We start from the raw sequence: 17,638 nt of genomic DNA on the forward strand, positions 1-17,638 counted from the left end.
TCCATTTAAAGTGACACTGTCAGCAAGAAATACAAAGCTCTCTCAGTAAATTCACTCCTTGCCTACGATGGGAAATTAACTTATCATTTGTAAACGTCTTATTATGTCATCTGGCTATATGCATGTAGTGTAGTGTAATAGAATATGATACTATGTATCTACTCATTAATTCATAAAATTAATTTTACGTCAGTGGATAAGACTTTCTAAATGGACACATTTTCAAGTTTCTTTTTTTTAATAGGTGATTCCTCAAAGCAAAGATAACTATGACATGACTGAGATTCAGCCAGAGACGTCACACTAGCCAGATTCACTATGTTGGGTTCAGTCATTGGAAGACTGCTCTGAAGATCATTAACACCCCTCCCTCTCATGTCAAGCCTTTTCAACCCTTGTGACAGCAACTTTCAAGCAAAATAATTTTAGTGCTAGACCTTTTACAAAAAAGCAAAACAATGCTCTGAAATGCATATTGCCTTATTTGACAATCCCATGTACTCAGCTTGACAGCCTTAGTGGATAAATATTGCTTGGCATATGCCTAGTTAGCATTTTACAAGGCCTGAAGGGCCTCTTTCCAGCTAACAAGAGAATTATCTTGGTCTTCCCCAAACCAGACCCTCACAAAGTCAAAAGGTCACACTCAGTGGTAAAGTGAGGAGACTGGACACGGACACGCAGTCCTTTCTAGAAGGGGAAGAAGAAGCGAAGAAACAGCTGACAAAAACCCTCAGGTTTCTCTGCAAACCCGATCAATAATTCCATCAGGAGGTTTGTTGAATTGGTGCATTTTTGATTACTAAAGGCATTTAAACAACTCTTATGTTGAGTCTTGTTTTTTTTTTTTTTATCCGTACCTACTCAGAGAAGACAGCTTGACAGGTCAATGGCTCCATCAGCTCCATCCTGTTCTACAAGCAGGGCTTCTGCTGTCAGACTCCAACATGTCGCAGGCGTATGGTGGCAGAGGTGCGGACCAGGAAGCCATCGCCCAAAGCACAAGCTCAGTTACAGCTCACTTGCAGCTGCCACATACAGCTCTCGCACCCTCTCTTGGGCCTCAGCAATAAGGCAATACATCATTGGTGGGGATCTCGAGGTGTTCAGGCTCTCACTGAGCACCACTTGTCCCTCAGATCTCTCTCTCTCCTTCCAGGGAGTGAGCCCTGAACTGCAGATACCCTAATCGTCTTGTACCTACTTCCTCCTGTTATATGCTATTGTTTGTCATTGTTTTGTTTCAATGCAGAATTCTTGTCTCTTAAAGCCAAAAGCAGTTATAATGTCCTGCAGTTTACACGGGAACCGGGCCATTCTTTGTGTGTGCTTCAAGTGCTTGGATACTGCTCACAATCTTCGGTCCAACAATCGTCACACCAACTTTCTTGAAATCCCTGAAACAGCAGAGAGAGAGAGAGAGAGAGAGAGACAGAGAGAGAGTAACTGGTACTGTCCTTCCTGAGTAACATACGATGACAGTAATGACATGCCCTCAGTCCTCAGTGCCATTTCACCTCTTTCATCCTCACTCCACGCAGTTGCATCAGTCAAGAGTGTTTGGATGTGCTCTACAACGGTTTACAGAAATCTCCACTAATGTACAGAGTGCTTCTATGAGTGTATGTAGAATGTGTCGTGTAGCATGGAAAACAACAAAAATGTATCTTAATGCAGCAGCATGAATACCTGGAGGGTATTAGAGAGTAATGCTTATGCTGGAACTACCTTAAAATGGGATGTGGTTTCCTGGGTAAACATCTTTCATAACAAACATTATTAATTTCACTTCATCTGAAATATGTATGTGGTCGCACTGCGGTTGGGTAGTAGATGTCTGGGTGAAACAGCACTGATGACTGTGCATGAACAAACCAAACTCTCAGTCATGAATTTGTTTAATTAGTTCCATGCAATGGTTGACAAGAGCCTCAATTATTTACAGCAGAGTATCCATTATCTAGACATACTGTAGATTTGGATTAGAAAATCACTTCGTCACAAGCATTCAGAGAAGCTAGACAAAAAATAAGATCAACAAAATTAGTATGACCCATATTGCCATGTTGAAACTGCAATTACTATGAAAAGCACAATGGGACCTTGTGGTTCTGGAGATAATAAGAGCAATTAGTATAAGCAGACCTACAGTTGGTTAGGACAAGCACAGCTCACAATGCACACGATGAGGAATGTTCAGCTGACAGGTGACTGTCGGAGAGAGGTCATCTAAGCACCAACAAATGCAAGCATGGCGGCTTTAGGAAACATACACACGGCAGTAAACCACACAAACCAAACCCACCCACCATCCAGTCTTTAGGGTTAAAGTGTTGTGATTCCCATGGAGGGCTCCCACTCAGGACAAGTAGCTGCCGGCCTGACTTCTGCCATACAGATTCTACAGACAGAGTACACCTTTCAAGTCGGCAACAAGACGTCAACACGGAATTGAATAGCTGACTGAAGAGGAGTTGGGCAATTTTCTCAGACCTTTTGGACTATTAGTGAAACATTTACCCAATTTTGCAGCTGCTCAACTCTATAAACTGAAACAAATGCAGAGACAAAGAAACTTCAGATCAGTTCAGAATATTCAGTACAGAATAATTACTGCGTGATGCACTTTGGAGTAGGCTGCAATTTGCAGTTCATGTTAAAACTTCACTATACCGACTGAACACAGCTGAGGAAATGAAAAGAGTACAGTAATGAATGCTGTTCGGTAGACAGCCAAACCACATTATCACAACAAAAGAGCATGATGTGGGTAGCAGAGAGAAAGGAACTGAGAGGACAAGGCCTGTATCCCACGAAGCCCATCAGATTTGTGCGGTGAACTCCTACACTCGATCTCTCTCAGAGTGAGAATACTCACATGAATGTTCTGATGCCTCACGTCTAACCAGAGAATAAACTAAAAACGGCATGCAAGGCCTTCAGAGCTGGGAACGCCACTGGGAAGAAGTGTGGTGGAGGACCACAGAGGAGGGGCCGAATAAAGTCATTCCAGTTCTCAGCACTGCTCATGGCCACAGGTTACTCACAAAGTCTTGTGGCAAATGGCATATTACAGATTGGAATGTTAATAGAGTCAGACAGCGATGACTAGATGATGACTTCATGTTCCGTCTAAAATCTCAAATCTAATCTAACATCTTCATTTCCAGTAAATAGTTGCTACTAAGGTACTCTCCAGTGGCACTTGCAGTTAATACTGACTCACTTAGAGAATGTTTCACCAATGACTCCCAACAGTCTGGCATGGAATATACAATACACAATTTCCCATGCCAGAGTATATATATCCAATGGCAGATAGTATAGTGTATTATACTGTAGACGTACATTTGTGATGATAACATTGTGTGATGAACTCTTATACTGACCTGTCATTTTACATTTGATTTGACTCAGCAGTATGTGTGATACCAGGAGCAATGAGTCCAACTCAGCAGAGGGAGACAAGTGGATTATTAATTAGCTGAGGCCACTCGCTTTCTGCTGCTGCATGCAGGTGGAAGTGGATTAAGTATGCAGCTCAGACGCATCATGTTATCATTTGCAAACGTTTTGCAATTGTCAAAAGTGCTTTGTTGCTCTCTAAAAGCCTCATTATCTGAGTTACATAGTGACCAGCAAGAAGCTAGAGTAAAATATGGCCTTTTTAATAAAATGAAATGTGAGCATTCCTTCTTTGTTTTGACTGTTCAGTCTGAACTGTAGGGTAGTGTGAGGAATTCTGTCATGCTTTTCAGTTTTGGTACATATTTCACTGTATTCTCAATTAATATTGCGGTGCAAAATCATTAGGCATTAACATGAGAGGGCCACCACCATAAGTGGGTAAATTGCCACATTGGATTATTAAGCAAACACATACTTTGTTATGAACATACAGCTCTGGAAAAAATTAAGAGACCACTGCACATTTGTCTTTGGTTGCTTTGGTTGGACATTCAAAAGAGCTGACATATTCAAATTTGCAGTGGTCTCTTAATTTTGAATATGACGCCAACTCATTCAAATGTCACTTAGCAACCGTAGGATGACATAAGAAAAATGTGCAGTGGTCTCTCAATTTTTTCCTGAGCTGTAGATTAAAATCTATTTTATATCCAAAAATGAACCCACCACCTTAAATATACAAGGACCTGGTCTTCCAGTATTCAGTCAGAATTCAAAATTCTGGCAAAACATAAACGGTCCCTCCTCAGGTAGAATACATGCAGCATGGGCCATTTGCAACATCTCACACATTAAACCCAAGTACACTTTGGCTGGCTCTATGAATATAGTTTTACGCAAACAGGGGAGAAACACTTTTTTCTCATGTAACAATAGGTAGTTTGTATTCTTAATGTAACATAATATTCAGTTGCCCTTTTTTCTTTCCCAAACCTGACTTTGATACTTTCTTCCCTTAAAAGTGTAAATACCCAAAGCTACAAAAAGTGTTCACATAAAATCTGATGTGACATAGTTTTACTTTGGAAGGGGGGGGAGTGGTAAATTTGTGCTAAGCTCAAGTTTTGGGAAACCTTGACTAAAGGTAAATAAGATGCTGACTCAGAGGCTTGTGTCACACAGTGTAGCTATTTCAGTTCTGAGATTGCGCGCCTTGTTTTGGAGAAATCACCAGTGTGACAACTTACCCCACTCGCCTCAACCCTCCTCACGAGTCAGCTCTCTCATCACAGAGAGCCATCCCGTGTACTCTATGAATGCTGCCGTGGGGGGATGAAACAGCCTTACCCTCAAAAAATTACATCTGGGTCATGGGTAAGGGAAAGGATTTTATGCACTATTTGCATTTCATTATTTACACTGACATTGGAAGGAAACGTACACTCAAAGAATGCCTAATTGCTGCCTGTCCAGTGTTTGTCTACTTGGTCATGTAGGTCCAGGACTGTGCAAAAGCAGACATGCTATGAGACTAGGCCCTTTGATCATGCTGATTAGCCAATGTCTAATTATTTACTCTGTCAAATACTGCATCCACTGAATGAGCAAGCATACCTCTAGGGATGCTAACTAAACTAGGAAGTTGTCCCTTCAGGGCAACTACCATATGTCTTTTCCCACAAAGCAAGTCAGATACCAAGGAGTAGCACCATGAAGGCTTTGTTTTCAGTAAGATGTTTGATTTAATCTCCTCAACTACTGAATGTACAATTACAGTGTTTCCCAGGCCACAGATTTTGTCAGACCCGTCAGATCTTGTATGTTATACTTGTTGTTTCACTACACATATTTTAAGTAAATGACACAAAATAGAAACATGTGTACAGTGTAAGAACAATTCCAGTAAGCTGTAGCTGTTGGCCATGACTTGGACCACATGGGTGCATTTATGAATGCATTAGCCTTCAAGATGAGTGGATGTAGCAGCAGTGACATCTTCAAAGAAGAAAAGTCTTTGTTGTGGATTTATAATGTGACATCTTTATATCATGCATTGTGGTTGTTTTGTAAATTTGAGCTAATGTGCATGGCACTATTCTTGATAGTTCTTGAAGATGGGATCTGGTGTCATGCTGCATTACATTAATTCAATCTCCTCAGACTTGAATCCTTAAGTTGCTGTTCAGCATGCATACTGTATGTAATATCTAGTTTGTTTCAAACATTTGTCATGGGTTGCACCATTCACAGCCAATTATATTTGGAATTTTGTTATTTGACAAATGCCAATGTCAATGCCAAGCAAATCTCTGAACATGAATTTGGATGTTCAGCTGAAGAAAAACGAAACACATTATAATAGCATAATTTTTCATGTGGAAATAATTCCCTGATTGTTACAATATGAAAAGTGCTGAGGTCAGGAAAGGAAGAAATGGTTCTCTTACTCTGTGGAGGTCTTGGCTAAGGTGTCGCACGAGCTGTAGCTGACCCCCGAAAAGGCCTCCTTGCAGGGGAGAGTCTGAACAGTCTCCAGCCAGTCACCCATGGTCCGAAACGTGATGTCTGTGTTGTTCCGATCCAAGAGAAGGTTTGCAGGTCTGGCAGTTGAGCAGAGGGAAGAAAGACAAGATTAAGTTGAATAGTGTAAGACTTGTAAGTGGTCATCTAACAAAGAATTTGAAGATGCTTGAAATCAAACATTGATTTGCAACCTTTTTCAACAGGAAAAGTGTCCCATTCTCAATTGCACTGTTATTTAATAATATCAACAGTCACAATAATACCAGTGTTAACACCACCATCTTATATGTACACACACACACACACACACACACACACACACACACACACACACACACACACACAGACACACACACACACACACACACTCTTAATTTAAGCCCAATGAAGGCACCCCAAACTAAAGACGATGTATCCTGCTGGTCTGCAATTCACATCAGGTACAAAAAATGCCATTATTAGGAAACAAGCTCATAAAAGTGCATGCTGCAAAGAGAAAGCACTGGAGGCCTAAAATCTGATCTGCTCGTTGTCCCACAGGTTCTCCACAAGGAAATACCTGTGGAGAAGGGGGACTCTCCATAAACTGTTTCTTATGCTCAGTGTTATGGCAAGCATTCCCAAGTGAAAGTCACCAGAGACCAGAGATGTTTATTTTCATGTACAGACATCTCTGACCATTGGTGATGATTTCCCAATATGCGTTTCTCATTGTTTATTGGATAAAGGTCCATTTGTGGGGTCATATCTGGAACAACTATTAATCTTTCAATATGAGAGATTAACATCACAATTAACAGTTTAAAGTAAAGTACTACCGCCTAAACAATAATACCAATATTACTTTATTCCATACCAAAAAATACCAATATTACTTTATTCTTTTACACTAAATAAAATGTAACAGAATAAAAACATAACCATATACATATACAAAGCACAACTCTGTAAGAATTCTACAATCTACAATGAGATGTCAGCTTCAAAATATGGAATGTAATTGTATATAATTGCATATTTTTTTCATTTTTGATGATGAAGGTAAAACTCTGCCAAGAGACTATAAGAGGGTGAGGCTGACCTCTTAGTCATGCGGCCTCTGTACATTCCATTCACACGTAATGCCCTGTATCTTGTTGATTTGATCAGTTTGACTTTTATATCACAATGATGGGCGGGAGCGTTTTCTACTACTGTTTTAAATGCTTCAGGCAAAACAAGAGGAACCCACTACATATGTAATGTCAGGGCCAGGAACTTGAACACCTGATGAAAAACCATAGGGAATAGAACGTAGGAAATGAGATTATGATCCCCCATAGAGACGGCTAAATTTAACTCAGTAAATAAACAAATTATAATGCCAGGAAATCCATCCCCCTTAAGCCACATGTGTCCAGGGATGAAAATTGGAATGAGATTTGGAACAAGAACAAAACTTGACTGTGCCCCGTAAACAATACAATTGTATCCAGCCTGTGTTCCATAGCACAGGTGATATCATATTGCATTCTCATGCCGTCACACTTCCTGCTGCTGACACAGGCAGCAGAATAAGAGACTGGACTCATATGAACTGACGTGGTCCAGCACATCAGAGCAGCAGGACTCCCTTGAGGAGAAAAGTATATTAAATCTAAAAGAAGTACACTAGAAAAGTATATTAAATCTAAAAGAAGTACACAAGAAAAGTATATTAAATCTAAAAGAAGTACACAAGAAAAGTGCCTAAGAGGAGTACAGAATAAGTGCCCAGGAGGCTTGGTCAACTTTACTCTTATCTCTCTATTGCTGTGGTTTGTAAACTGCAGATCCTATTCATTGTTGGCAAGAGACAGAAAAAGACAATACTTAAAAGCTGCATATGAGCTTTATAGCTGTTGAAGAGTATGTGATTCACCATGAGATTTCACCTTTATTTCCAACTCAGAAAAACCTAGACCTTTTCCAGACCATCATCTTAATCTCTTCCATAGGGTATAGTTGCACTGGGGTTGACCTTGTTATATTTTTTAAAGAAAGGGTTCTTGAGTTTGTTTTTGCTGCTATCGTTATTTTGAGATGCAGCATCGGAGTCTGGCTGAAAGATACATGGCAGCAAGAGAGGGAGAGGCAAGAGATGAAACAGAGCAGCGTTTGTTGTCGGCCGTGTGAGTGATATCCCAAACCGCTGTGTGCACATCGCATTTCACAGACAGTTGGGCTCAGAGAACCAAAACAACAGAGGGAAGGAAGAACTAAACACTCAGGGCCCTGTGTCTTCCTCTCTCTTTCTCTCTCTCTCGCTCTCTCCCTCCTCCTGTCTCTTCCCCCACTAGTGGGGTGACCTCTCCATATCCACGACTGCATAGTATCATGTTTTTAAAGCCCTCCTGAGAGGAGAAGAGGAGAATGTAGACCCTCGTCTTCCTCATAGCAAAGACATCTGGGCAGCTTCGTCTTTCGTCTTTCAGCTTTCGTCATGGACGAAAGTATGCCTGTGTTTGTGCCGGTGTGAAGCGCGGGGCTGCCCCGAGCGAGAGAGCCTTTCGCGTTCCTCAGCCGCACACATCTGCCTGCCACTCAGTCGCTCTGTGCTAATGGGGCCCCAGGCTCAGTGAGGGTGCTGCTGCTGCCACTGCGGCTGGGCTCTATTAGTGTGCTGCGACTGCACACAGAGCAGGAGAGGACGGCGGCCCTGGGTGCCGTCCGGCGGCACCCTCAGCGGAGCCTCTGAGAGGGGAGAGCCATAAATCACCCTCTCACCCTCCTCCACTCCCCGCGGCCACTCCGTGTTAAAAGCCAATCAGGAAAATTACACACAAACACCCTGGGACCCATTTTCACTTTCTTAAGAAATCATTACTCAATGTTATATACTCCCCATGTCTCCATAATAACACGACTCCCTGTTACAGTGTGGATGTCGACAACAGAAATGGGGCAAAACGTGTAGGTCCCATCGCGGGAGAAGATTTATGGCTATAAAGAGAAGGTGTGGGAGGGGAGGATGCAGGCCAAGTGCTGGCAAGGAGCAAGGCACAGTAGGCTAGAACTGGCTACTGGCACCCTTTTCATGAGGACAAGACCAAATCAGTGAACTGAACCGGCACATGCTGCACATCCTGCGTATCGGAGAAGCAGGATGTAACAGATTGTTTACAACAAGCAATACATGTCTATGCACAATATTACTACAGGCTGACTTTGCAAATAAACAGAACCTAAAGCAGAATAAATAATCCCAGACAAATGCTGTGTGCACACTCTAATAGACTGGCTGCATGGAAGAACCTGATTAGCGAAGACCAGATGTTTGAGGAAGGAGAAGTAACTGTGTGACTGAGCATCAAGGACACACAATAAATGAGTCTCTGGGAAGAGGGGGAACTATTTCCTCTTATTAATGTGCTGGTGTGTTACTGATGAGCAGGATGTGACATGAGTTGTGTGGTGCGGGGGAGGTGCGCTGGGAGCAGGATGAGGTCCACAGCCGGTTCCCTCCGGTGCTATCTGTGGGTGGATGGCCTGCTCTGGGTTGGGTTGGGTTGCTTGGGTGCAGAACTGAGCACAGTGACCTACCTGGAGGCGGTGTTGGCTGTGATCTTCAGACTGCTGGGATTGCGAATGAGCTTGTCCAGGATGCTGACGATCTGCTCAAACTTTGGCCGGTTGTTGCGATCCTTCTGCCAGCAATCCAGCATCAGCTGGTAGAGTGCAGCAGGACAGTCCATAGGCGGGGGCAGTCTGTAGCCCTCGTCCACCGCTTTGATTACCTGCAGCCCAAATATAAACAGGAAAGGACAAAACAAGGACTCATCATTCAGCGTGGAATTTTGGCTTTGGGTGGAATGTCCTTTTTAGGGAAAGTATTTGATAAATTTCCTGTCTCAGATTATTTTTCAGTTCCTCAGGGTAAATAACTGCTTTGCCTGCAGACGCTCAAAATGGAAGTGGATGAAAACATAACACAGACACAAAGCGCATACAATCAATTGACGCTGGAACAGAACAGAGCTTTCTGGCAATGTTTCCCTGCCTCTAATTGCTTGATTATCAATGCTGTGGCAATCCAGTCCAAATAAACTCCCTTAGTCCATTACTTTTGACTGATTTGACAGCACTGCATCAATAGAGACTCCTCTCTGGGTCACTGCAATGTTGAGGACCGCACCTAAGCTCACTCTGTCAGCACTGAGCCCTGCCTGCCCCATATCTCCTTCCTATCACCACACTTGCCCATTGTCCACGGGATTGCAGCCACTAATGGCCTGTCTTTGTGTCTGTGGCCAGTCAGGTGGCAGGCTCTCTGGAGCCGGCCATCAGCGACAGGTTGCGCCTGCCACCTGGCTCCTCCACGCCTCACTTCCTCGCACAGCAGGAAGTTCATTAGACCCCCCCTGCCCCGCCCTGTTTGCTGACATAGCTCAACTTACATCCTGATTGGACATCTCCCAGTACGGCCTCTCTCCGTACGACATGACTTCCCACAGCACGATGCCGTAGCTCCACACATCGCTGGCTGAGGTGAATTTGCGGTAAGCGATGGCCTCTGGTGCAGTCCACCTGATTGGGATCTTGCCGCCCTGTGGGGAAAAAAGTCAGTTATAAGTAAGTAAATGATTGTTTTTGTAATAATCTTGTCAACTCTTTACATTGTAATCTTAGTCATTCCACTGATTAACTCATTAAATTCTCTCATTGAATTCATCACCCTGCCTCAGTCTGGGTAGTGGGACGATATACAGTATACACTGAAATGGGCATCTCCCTTCATCCTGAGCTGAAGACCTCTACAGGGCTGCACGTGTGATGAATAAAAACCAAAGCACTGCACTGACATCTGCACCGTACAGGGAGTATAAATATGCATTTGCATATGTTTGTGTGTTGAAGGCTGAGGTTTGGCAGCTCATGCCAGTGGCTGTGATGAACGCCCCCATCTAATCTCACCTCACCTGCCTGACCTGCCCTCTCCTGCCCGCAGGCATCACAGGGAGCAAACGCCCGCCCGTCCACCCGCCCGCCCGCCCGCCCGCCTGCCCTCCGCAGCTCATTTCATCTCCAGCCCAGCGCTCCCAGCGGAGCGGGCCGGTGCTTTTCCGGTGCTCTAAGCAGCGCTCCGACAGGCTGCTGGACTTACTCAAGGCTCTGGGCTCCGTCGTCATGCTAACAGCAGGAGGTAGAGGAGCCAAAGCTAACCGTCGCACTGGCCAAGGCATACAACTCCTGCCTCGCTTTCTCCAAACACACCGCCCTCAAAAAATAAACCGGCGCGTCCATGGGACCCTCCCCTGTGAGTGCAGACAAACAGGCCCAAGTCTCAGGGCAGGAAGATTACTGCTAATTAATGTAAAATCTGACATCCACGCCATACCGACTCCTGGGGGCCTTTCAGCCGAGTGGGGCGGAGGTGGGCACTGTCTGTGAGAAGTTTACAGCAACCCAACATGGACAGGATGGAGTGGGACTTTCAGATTGACCACAAGTATTTATGTTTTATTTCGTCACACTTTTGAAATGAAACGTATGAGGGCTTGCCCCCTGAATTCCCTCATGAAAAGTAAACTGAGCATTTATTTAACAAAACAAATATCACATGATGGGACAGTCGTGCCTTGAGTTGAGTCCTTCATATATCCTGGAAGTTGTGTTTAGAGGAGAGAGTGTCATTCCTTTTTTCTCCATGATCCTCCTGAAAGGGCCGCGCATGTTCTGAATTTACGTCCGTGTTATCTCTTTATTTATGCGTGGGCTATCTGCCTCACTCCAGCAAGGCCGGGATGCTTGTCTGAAAGTGACATATGTGCCCATTAATCTGGGAGACAACAGATATTCCTAGGAGAGCTGGCCTTGGGAGATAGGGAGAGACAAAGCCCCTGTGTGGGCTCCCAGGGTACTATGCTGTGGGAGGAGATGAGCAGTCCTCAACACTCAGCTTTCCACAATGGAAATGTGTGAGTGGATAAAAAGACTTAGACATGTCCTGAGCTGGAGAAAACATGGATTATCTTGTTTGTTTGGGTTTTAATTTTGTTTCTTTTTTTGTTTCTTTTTTTGCTATTTGTGTAAATCTGTATATCATTGTAATGTAGGCAGGAGCTGCACTAAAATGATGTGGAAGAAAAGGAGGATGGCTTATTGGAGGGCTTGCTTGTATGGATGGCTTACTTACTGTACTCTCAGCAGTTTAAAACAGATTTGTCAGGGAGTTTGGTACGGCGACGGCTGCTTTTCTTGCTCACCCGTGTTGTGTAGGCAGCCTCGGGGTCGTCCTCCAGCACCCTGGACAGGCCGAAGTCAGACACTTTACAAACCAGGTTGCTGTTGACCAAGATGTTGCGGGCGGCCAGATCTCTGTGGACGTAGCCCATGTCTGAGAGGTATTTCATGCCCGAGGCGATGCCACGCAGCATCCCCACCAGCTGGATGACGGTGAACTGTGCGTCGTGTTTCTAGCCGAAAGAGAGAGAGAGGGCAGTTGATATAGCGTGGGCCAGAAAATCACAAGCAGACTGGCCATGTCAACGGAACAATCACTAGCAAATTATCAGAGTCCCACTCAGACTTTCCAGCGACCTATGAAATGATCTCACTCCTTTTAAAAACCTGACTGGCCATGAGAGCCAAAACTCTTTAATGTGTTGATATGCTGATGTATGACTTAGTTGGAATCTCAACCCTGTCACTGGAATTTCCTTAAATGGTGGGTTTTACCTCAATCCAACCGCTCAACAAATATCTGCTAAGCAAATGGTGAGTGCAATGTGAAAGCAAATACATCATCCATAAAACACCTACAGCAGTATATATGAAACAGAATGAGGGACATATACAGCATCATGACATGTTGCCCTAGGCTATGTTTACACTGTAGTGTGCTGGGTGTATATGCAGAGTGATGGGCAGTTGATGCCTGAAGAGGACGTGGAAGATAAACACCCAGAGGAAGCGCTATCTCAGACGGAAAGAGAAGACAGGATGAATGAGATAGCATTGATTCTTCAGAGGACTCTAGAGAAGGGATTCTTTTACCAAAGACAGGCAACTGCAGGCTCCTTCCAGGCAGCTTGTTCGATAGCTGCACTCTTTAGCTCTCTCTCTCTGCTTGCTCTCTGTCTGTCTCTTTTTACCGACTCTCTCTTTTACCAACGTCTTTTTTGTGTGAATGAAAGCCAGTCGGGAGCTTTGTTTATGTACTGAATGTAAAATACTTTTGGATTAAAATAAACACTGGACCACCTGGAACAGAGTGAAGCCTGAGCAAGTTCAAAGACTTGCTAATAATAGTGACATGAGCGGCAGTGAGCAAATGCATTCAGTGAGGGATGACAGTTTGCTCTGATGGAGTGCAGGCCACTCTCAAAGCAGCAGGAAATTGCTGCAGAATACTGCAACTGTGCTCTGGGTCGCTTTTTTTTCTGTGGGTGGGATGCTGTGCAGGCACATATGGAATACAGTTCAGATAGCTCCCCCAAAAACTGAAAATCATGTTTGCTCATGTTGTTTTAATGTTATGGTATGGCTAATTTCAATAATCCAGACCCTCTATTTAACGTTAAGTGCACTGCGTAACTCAGGGAATCTGGACTGCCGCCTTTGGATGCACAAGTTTCTCATCAAAATGACTCATACCCTCCACTTCCACGGGGAATGTATGTTTTGCTTTTCTCTCTCCCTTTTCACAGTACGCTGCAGCAGTGTGAACTATCTTGTGTTGAGGTCCCGACAGTTAATCATGCTCCAAACCAGCAGATAGCGCCTGGCTGAGGTCCTGCGGATGGCAAAACGGCTGAGAAATGACACAAAGCCGTGTTGAACACATGTGTCAGGTGCGCTAGCGCTGCTAAGCCCTGATGGTAGCTTGCAGAGGTTAAGCTGACCCACTTAATGAGCTCGTTAATGAAGCTATCAGCACTTTCCAGAGTGGCCATGTCTCGCCCCGGGCCCGCGCGACACGCAGCCTGTTGTTTGCTTGTTTGTTTTTGCAGCGCTGGTGATTTGGTAATGGGGCGCGGTGTGTGAAGGACAGTGTGAGCCCGGGCTGTTTATCTGGCACGGCTGAGCGGAGCGGAGCTGGCAGGCTGGTGGGCAGGCGGCCACTCTCCAGCACCCGCTTCCTCCTGCCTGTTCGTCCTCCACGTGACAGCCTGGTGGGATTCATTTCACTTTTCTTTTTTTTTCCCCCTCCACTCCCAGGCCCAAGTCTGTGTTTGATAAAGGCTAGAAAGACACAGTTCCACACTAATCAAGGACTAAACACACAGCTGCTTACAAAAATGCATTGAAGGAACCCAGAATAGAAGAGCTTTTTCCTTCAGTTGGAAAAAAAGATCCTGTACTAGATGTCAGAGAGAGAGAGAGAGAGAGAGGGAGAGAGGGAGAGAGGGAGAGAGAGAGATCTGTGTCTGCCGTAAGACAGTCAACACGTATGGGTAGAAGACAAGTCGATTAATGGCTGTGCTGCAGACGTCAGGGTGAGAGGAGGGGAGGGGGCAGGTATTTAAAGCCTGTTAGAAGGAGAGCTCACCGCTCCTGGAGCCTTGCCTCTGATCATACATAATAGAATGTCATTAGTGGAGCCGAGGGGTGTCATACTCACTCGCAGGAAGCTGTCCAAGGATCCATTCTCCATGTACTCTGTCACAATCATCACCGGCTTACCTGAGGGGAGAGAAAATTGGAGATTTATTTCCCTCTTAATCTTTTTAGTCTAGTTATTCTTAGAATTATTCTAAAAGCTCCGTGTCTGAAGGAATAATTCACTTCGCATCACACCGAAATGCAACGCATCAAAATGCTTTTTGAAAAGTTTTCTCTCCTGAGATTACAGAAATGCAAATGGTCTGAGATGAAAATATCTCCAGCACACACCAACCATTCAAAGCAAAGAAATGAAAGATTCATTGTCATGATTTTGCAAAAATACTCACCTCATCTTAAAATAAAATAAATGATACTGAGTTAAAAAGAAGATTTGTGGCGTTCTGCTCAGCCTCATTTGGGAATCAGAGTAAAATCAGAGATGTGGCAGCTGTACTTTATACAGGTTTACGAGGCCACTGGGCCAAGTTGGCCTTTTCAGTTCCAGCACATCTAAGGCAACCTCCAAATGCCACAGAACTATGCACGGCCTTGCCCTGTACTGTGTGCCTCCCACATGACGTCCGTGACCCTGGCAGAAACGGTCAACATGACAACTTGCAGCGGCTGTGGGTTCACGAGAACTTCCTCTGGGATGAAAAGAGGAGTCTGAGTGAATTTAGAGAGCCCCTGAGGTCAGCTGTCAAGCCCCCAGACAGCTTTACTCTGCCGTCACCGTGGCCTGTAACTTACTGCTTTTATCATCTGCACCTTATTTCAATCTCCACTGATGCTCCATGTCCACCAGAGAAGGAGAGAGAAAAAAGGCGGGCCTTAAATCAGGAGCGGGCCAGCCACTGGCTGTATGGCCACGAAATGTTTGTCTGACAGATGGCTCTATTTCCTCTCTTTCATGCCTCACATGTGCATGTATCAATGTGAATACCACACATCTGGCTCCACATATCCTGCTCTCAAAACTGCCTACAGTCCAGAATGATAGATGGTGTTTATAAAATACAGTACATACAGTCAATATGCGCTGAGTTGATAAAAAGTCACCCAATTAATGCAACATGTCGAATCACACACATCCTGCCCTATCTCATAGCTCACAGACTTTATGGGAGTGCGTTTACCTCATGGGCTCCACTGACTGACAGGCAAACCTGTAAGTCCTCAAGATAGAGCTGCAAAGCACTTTCCCCATCCATGAGAGCCATTCTCATTCCAAACACTCTTAGATAGAGTCAAACAAACCCTCTCCTGTTACAATGAGCCTTGATAAAGTGACTCCCACACATGGGGCAGACAGCTTTTATGGTTCCAGATAATAAAAATATGGCCTCCACTCCCCCAACTCAAGGCCTGAGCTTTTGATCCTGGGAGCAGGCTCGTAATCAGTATTGCAGGCACAATTCCTTCGTGAAGCGGCAATTGCAGCTCTGCAAATATTTTGCCGAACGCGAAGCCAAAAGCAGCAGGTTAAATGGGGTGTGAAACTCTCTGGATTATTAAGAATTAACAGGGGCTAGTTAATAAATCACCCCGCGTCAGAGGCCGTGGGGAGACACATGCCAGCCTCCCTGTCCCCCGCACTGCCAAAACACTGGAGCCTGGAGCTGCTTTCAATCACGCACATATGCTCAGCCAAGCCACGCAGCCACTGCCCTCACCCAAACACTGAGGCAGACGCAGATACGATCGCAGCGACATGCCCACTCACATTTCCACACACACAGAACCACAAACACATACTAACATATACATAGACTCTCACGCGCAAACATTCACAGACAGACAGAAAATAGTATACATACAAACAATCCCTAAAACTAAACCTAGTGTCCCAGTCCCAGTTGTTTACAATTAACATCCACTTGTTATTTACAAGATGGATTTTTTGTTGAGAAAGAATTGCAAAATTAACCAGACAAGAATCATAATTCAATTTTATGAGGAATCATATACATGAAAGGCACATTCTGCATTCCTCTTCTGATACTATTTGAAATGAATCAAAACTTGACAAACTGTTGGATACATTCTGTAAGACTTTGATCAGACAAAATGCTGAATATGCAGTCCAGTCTGGCAAGGATTTCTGCAAGCAATAAAAATGATTGGTACAGAGAAGGCTGGTCAAAGTTGTTGTTTTTTTGCAAAGTTTTTTTTTTTTTTAATTTCCAAAGAACAGACATTCATAATTAAAGCCACACACACACACACACACACACACACACACACACACACACACACACACACACACACAGCAAACCTATACCTTGAAATATTATGGCTGTCATAATGAAATTGAGAATTAGATTTAGATTTATATCTAAATTTAGATCTAACTTCTAAAATGATCTACAATAAATTGTTCTTATCGTATCACTGTCAGTAATTGTTTTGAAGACCTATGACTTTGGGTTCAACAATGTTTCCTCTGAACGGCAAAGTAAAAAAAAATAAAATCCAAGTGCGAGACACAGTTGGGTAGAGTACCACGGTTCGGCTTTTTTGCTATTTACATTATAAACCATTGGAAAGACGTAAATTTACATTAATAGAGATTAAGCTGCTGAAATTTATGATGGTGTGTAAATGCTTTGCCTTGGTTTGAAAATTGACCCTTGACTATGAGAATTAAGTCAGTACAACAATAGCGTTTTGGGACTTTTGTGGCATTTGATTTATACTGAATTTGAAGTTACACAATAATTTATGTATAAACTTTACTTGCTTGCATGCAAGGGTGATACGTAAAGTTGACATTTATTTAGCAAAAATAAGAAATCCATAGCTTTGATTAAAATATTATAAATCAGAGAAAAAGACTCAGCAAGTCATGTTCCATACTCTACTACATGACACGGCAATCTGAAATTACTCAATAGTCAAAATCCACAACCCTGTTACTGCAACAATTCCACCGGCTTCATCACCGTATTCCTCTTTTGTTTATGTGCCGTCTGGGCTGAGAATTACAGAAACAAAACGGACTCAAAAAGCCTGTGAGCAGTGATGGGAGATGAATATTCAACTGTTTTTTTTTTAATGGTGTAATCCTGATTTCTTCTCTTCATCCCATGAAGTTTATAGTTACTGGACAGAAATAACTTTACACTGTGTAACAACTACATGT

The 17,638-nt window shown here is 43.8% G+C and overlaps 1 protein-coding gene across 3 annotated transcripts in view; it reads right to left on the reverse strand.

The window, feature by feature from the left end:
* Window positions 1-248: 248 nt before the first annotated feature.
* The window catches only part of epha3 (eph receptor A3), an 80,044-nt gene continuing 62,654 nt past the window's right edge, over window positions 249-17,638 (reverse strand). The window contains exons 12-18 of one of the 3 annotated variants that reach the window (XM_042079442.1): window positions 14,513-14,574; window positions 12,156-12,365; window positions 10,347-10,496; window positions 9,493-9,686; window positions 5,856-6,008; window positions 2,310-2,401; window positions 249-1,397 (exon numbers count right to left, since the gene is read on the reverse strand). In XM_042079442.1, coding sequence (XP_041935376.1) covers window positions 2,326-2,401; window positions 5,856-6,008; window positions 9,493-9,686; window positions 10,347-10,496; window positions 12,156-12,365; window positions 14,513-14,574 — 845 coding nt within the window. In that variant the 3' untranslated portion in view covers window positions 249-1,397; window positions 2,310-2,325. Of the gene's footprint in view, window positions 1,398-2,305; window positions 2,402-5,855; window positions 6,009-9,492; window positions 9,687-10,346; window positions 10,497-12,155; window positions 12,366-14,512; window positions 14,575-17,638 lie in introns of all 3 variants that reach the window. The other 2 variants (XM_042079451.1, XM_042079431.1) reach the window with 2 other exon arrangements.

The sequence above is a fragment of the Alosa sapidissima genome, chromosome 2 (genome assembly GCF_018492685.1).
Source record: "Alosa sapidissima isolate fAloSap1 chromosome 2, fAloSap1.pri, whole genome shotgun sequence".
Taxonomy (NCBI): Eukaryota; Metazoa; Chordata; class Actinopteri; order Clupeiformes; family Clupeidae; genus Alosa; species Alosa sapidissima.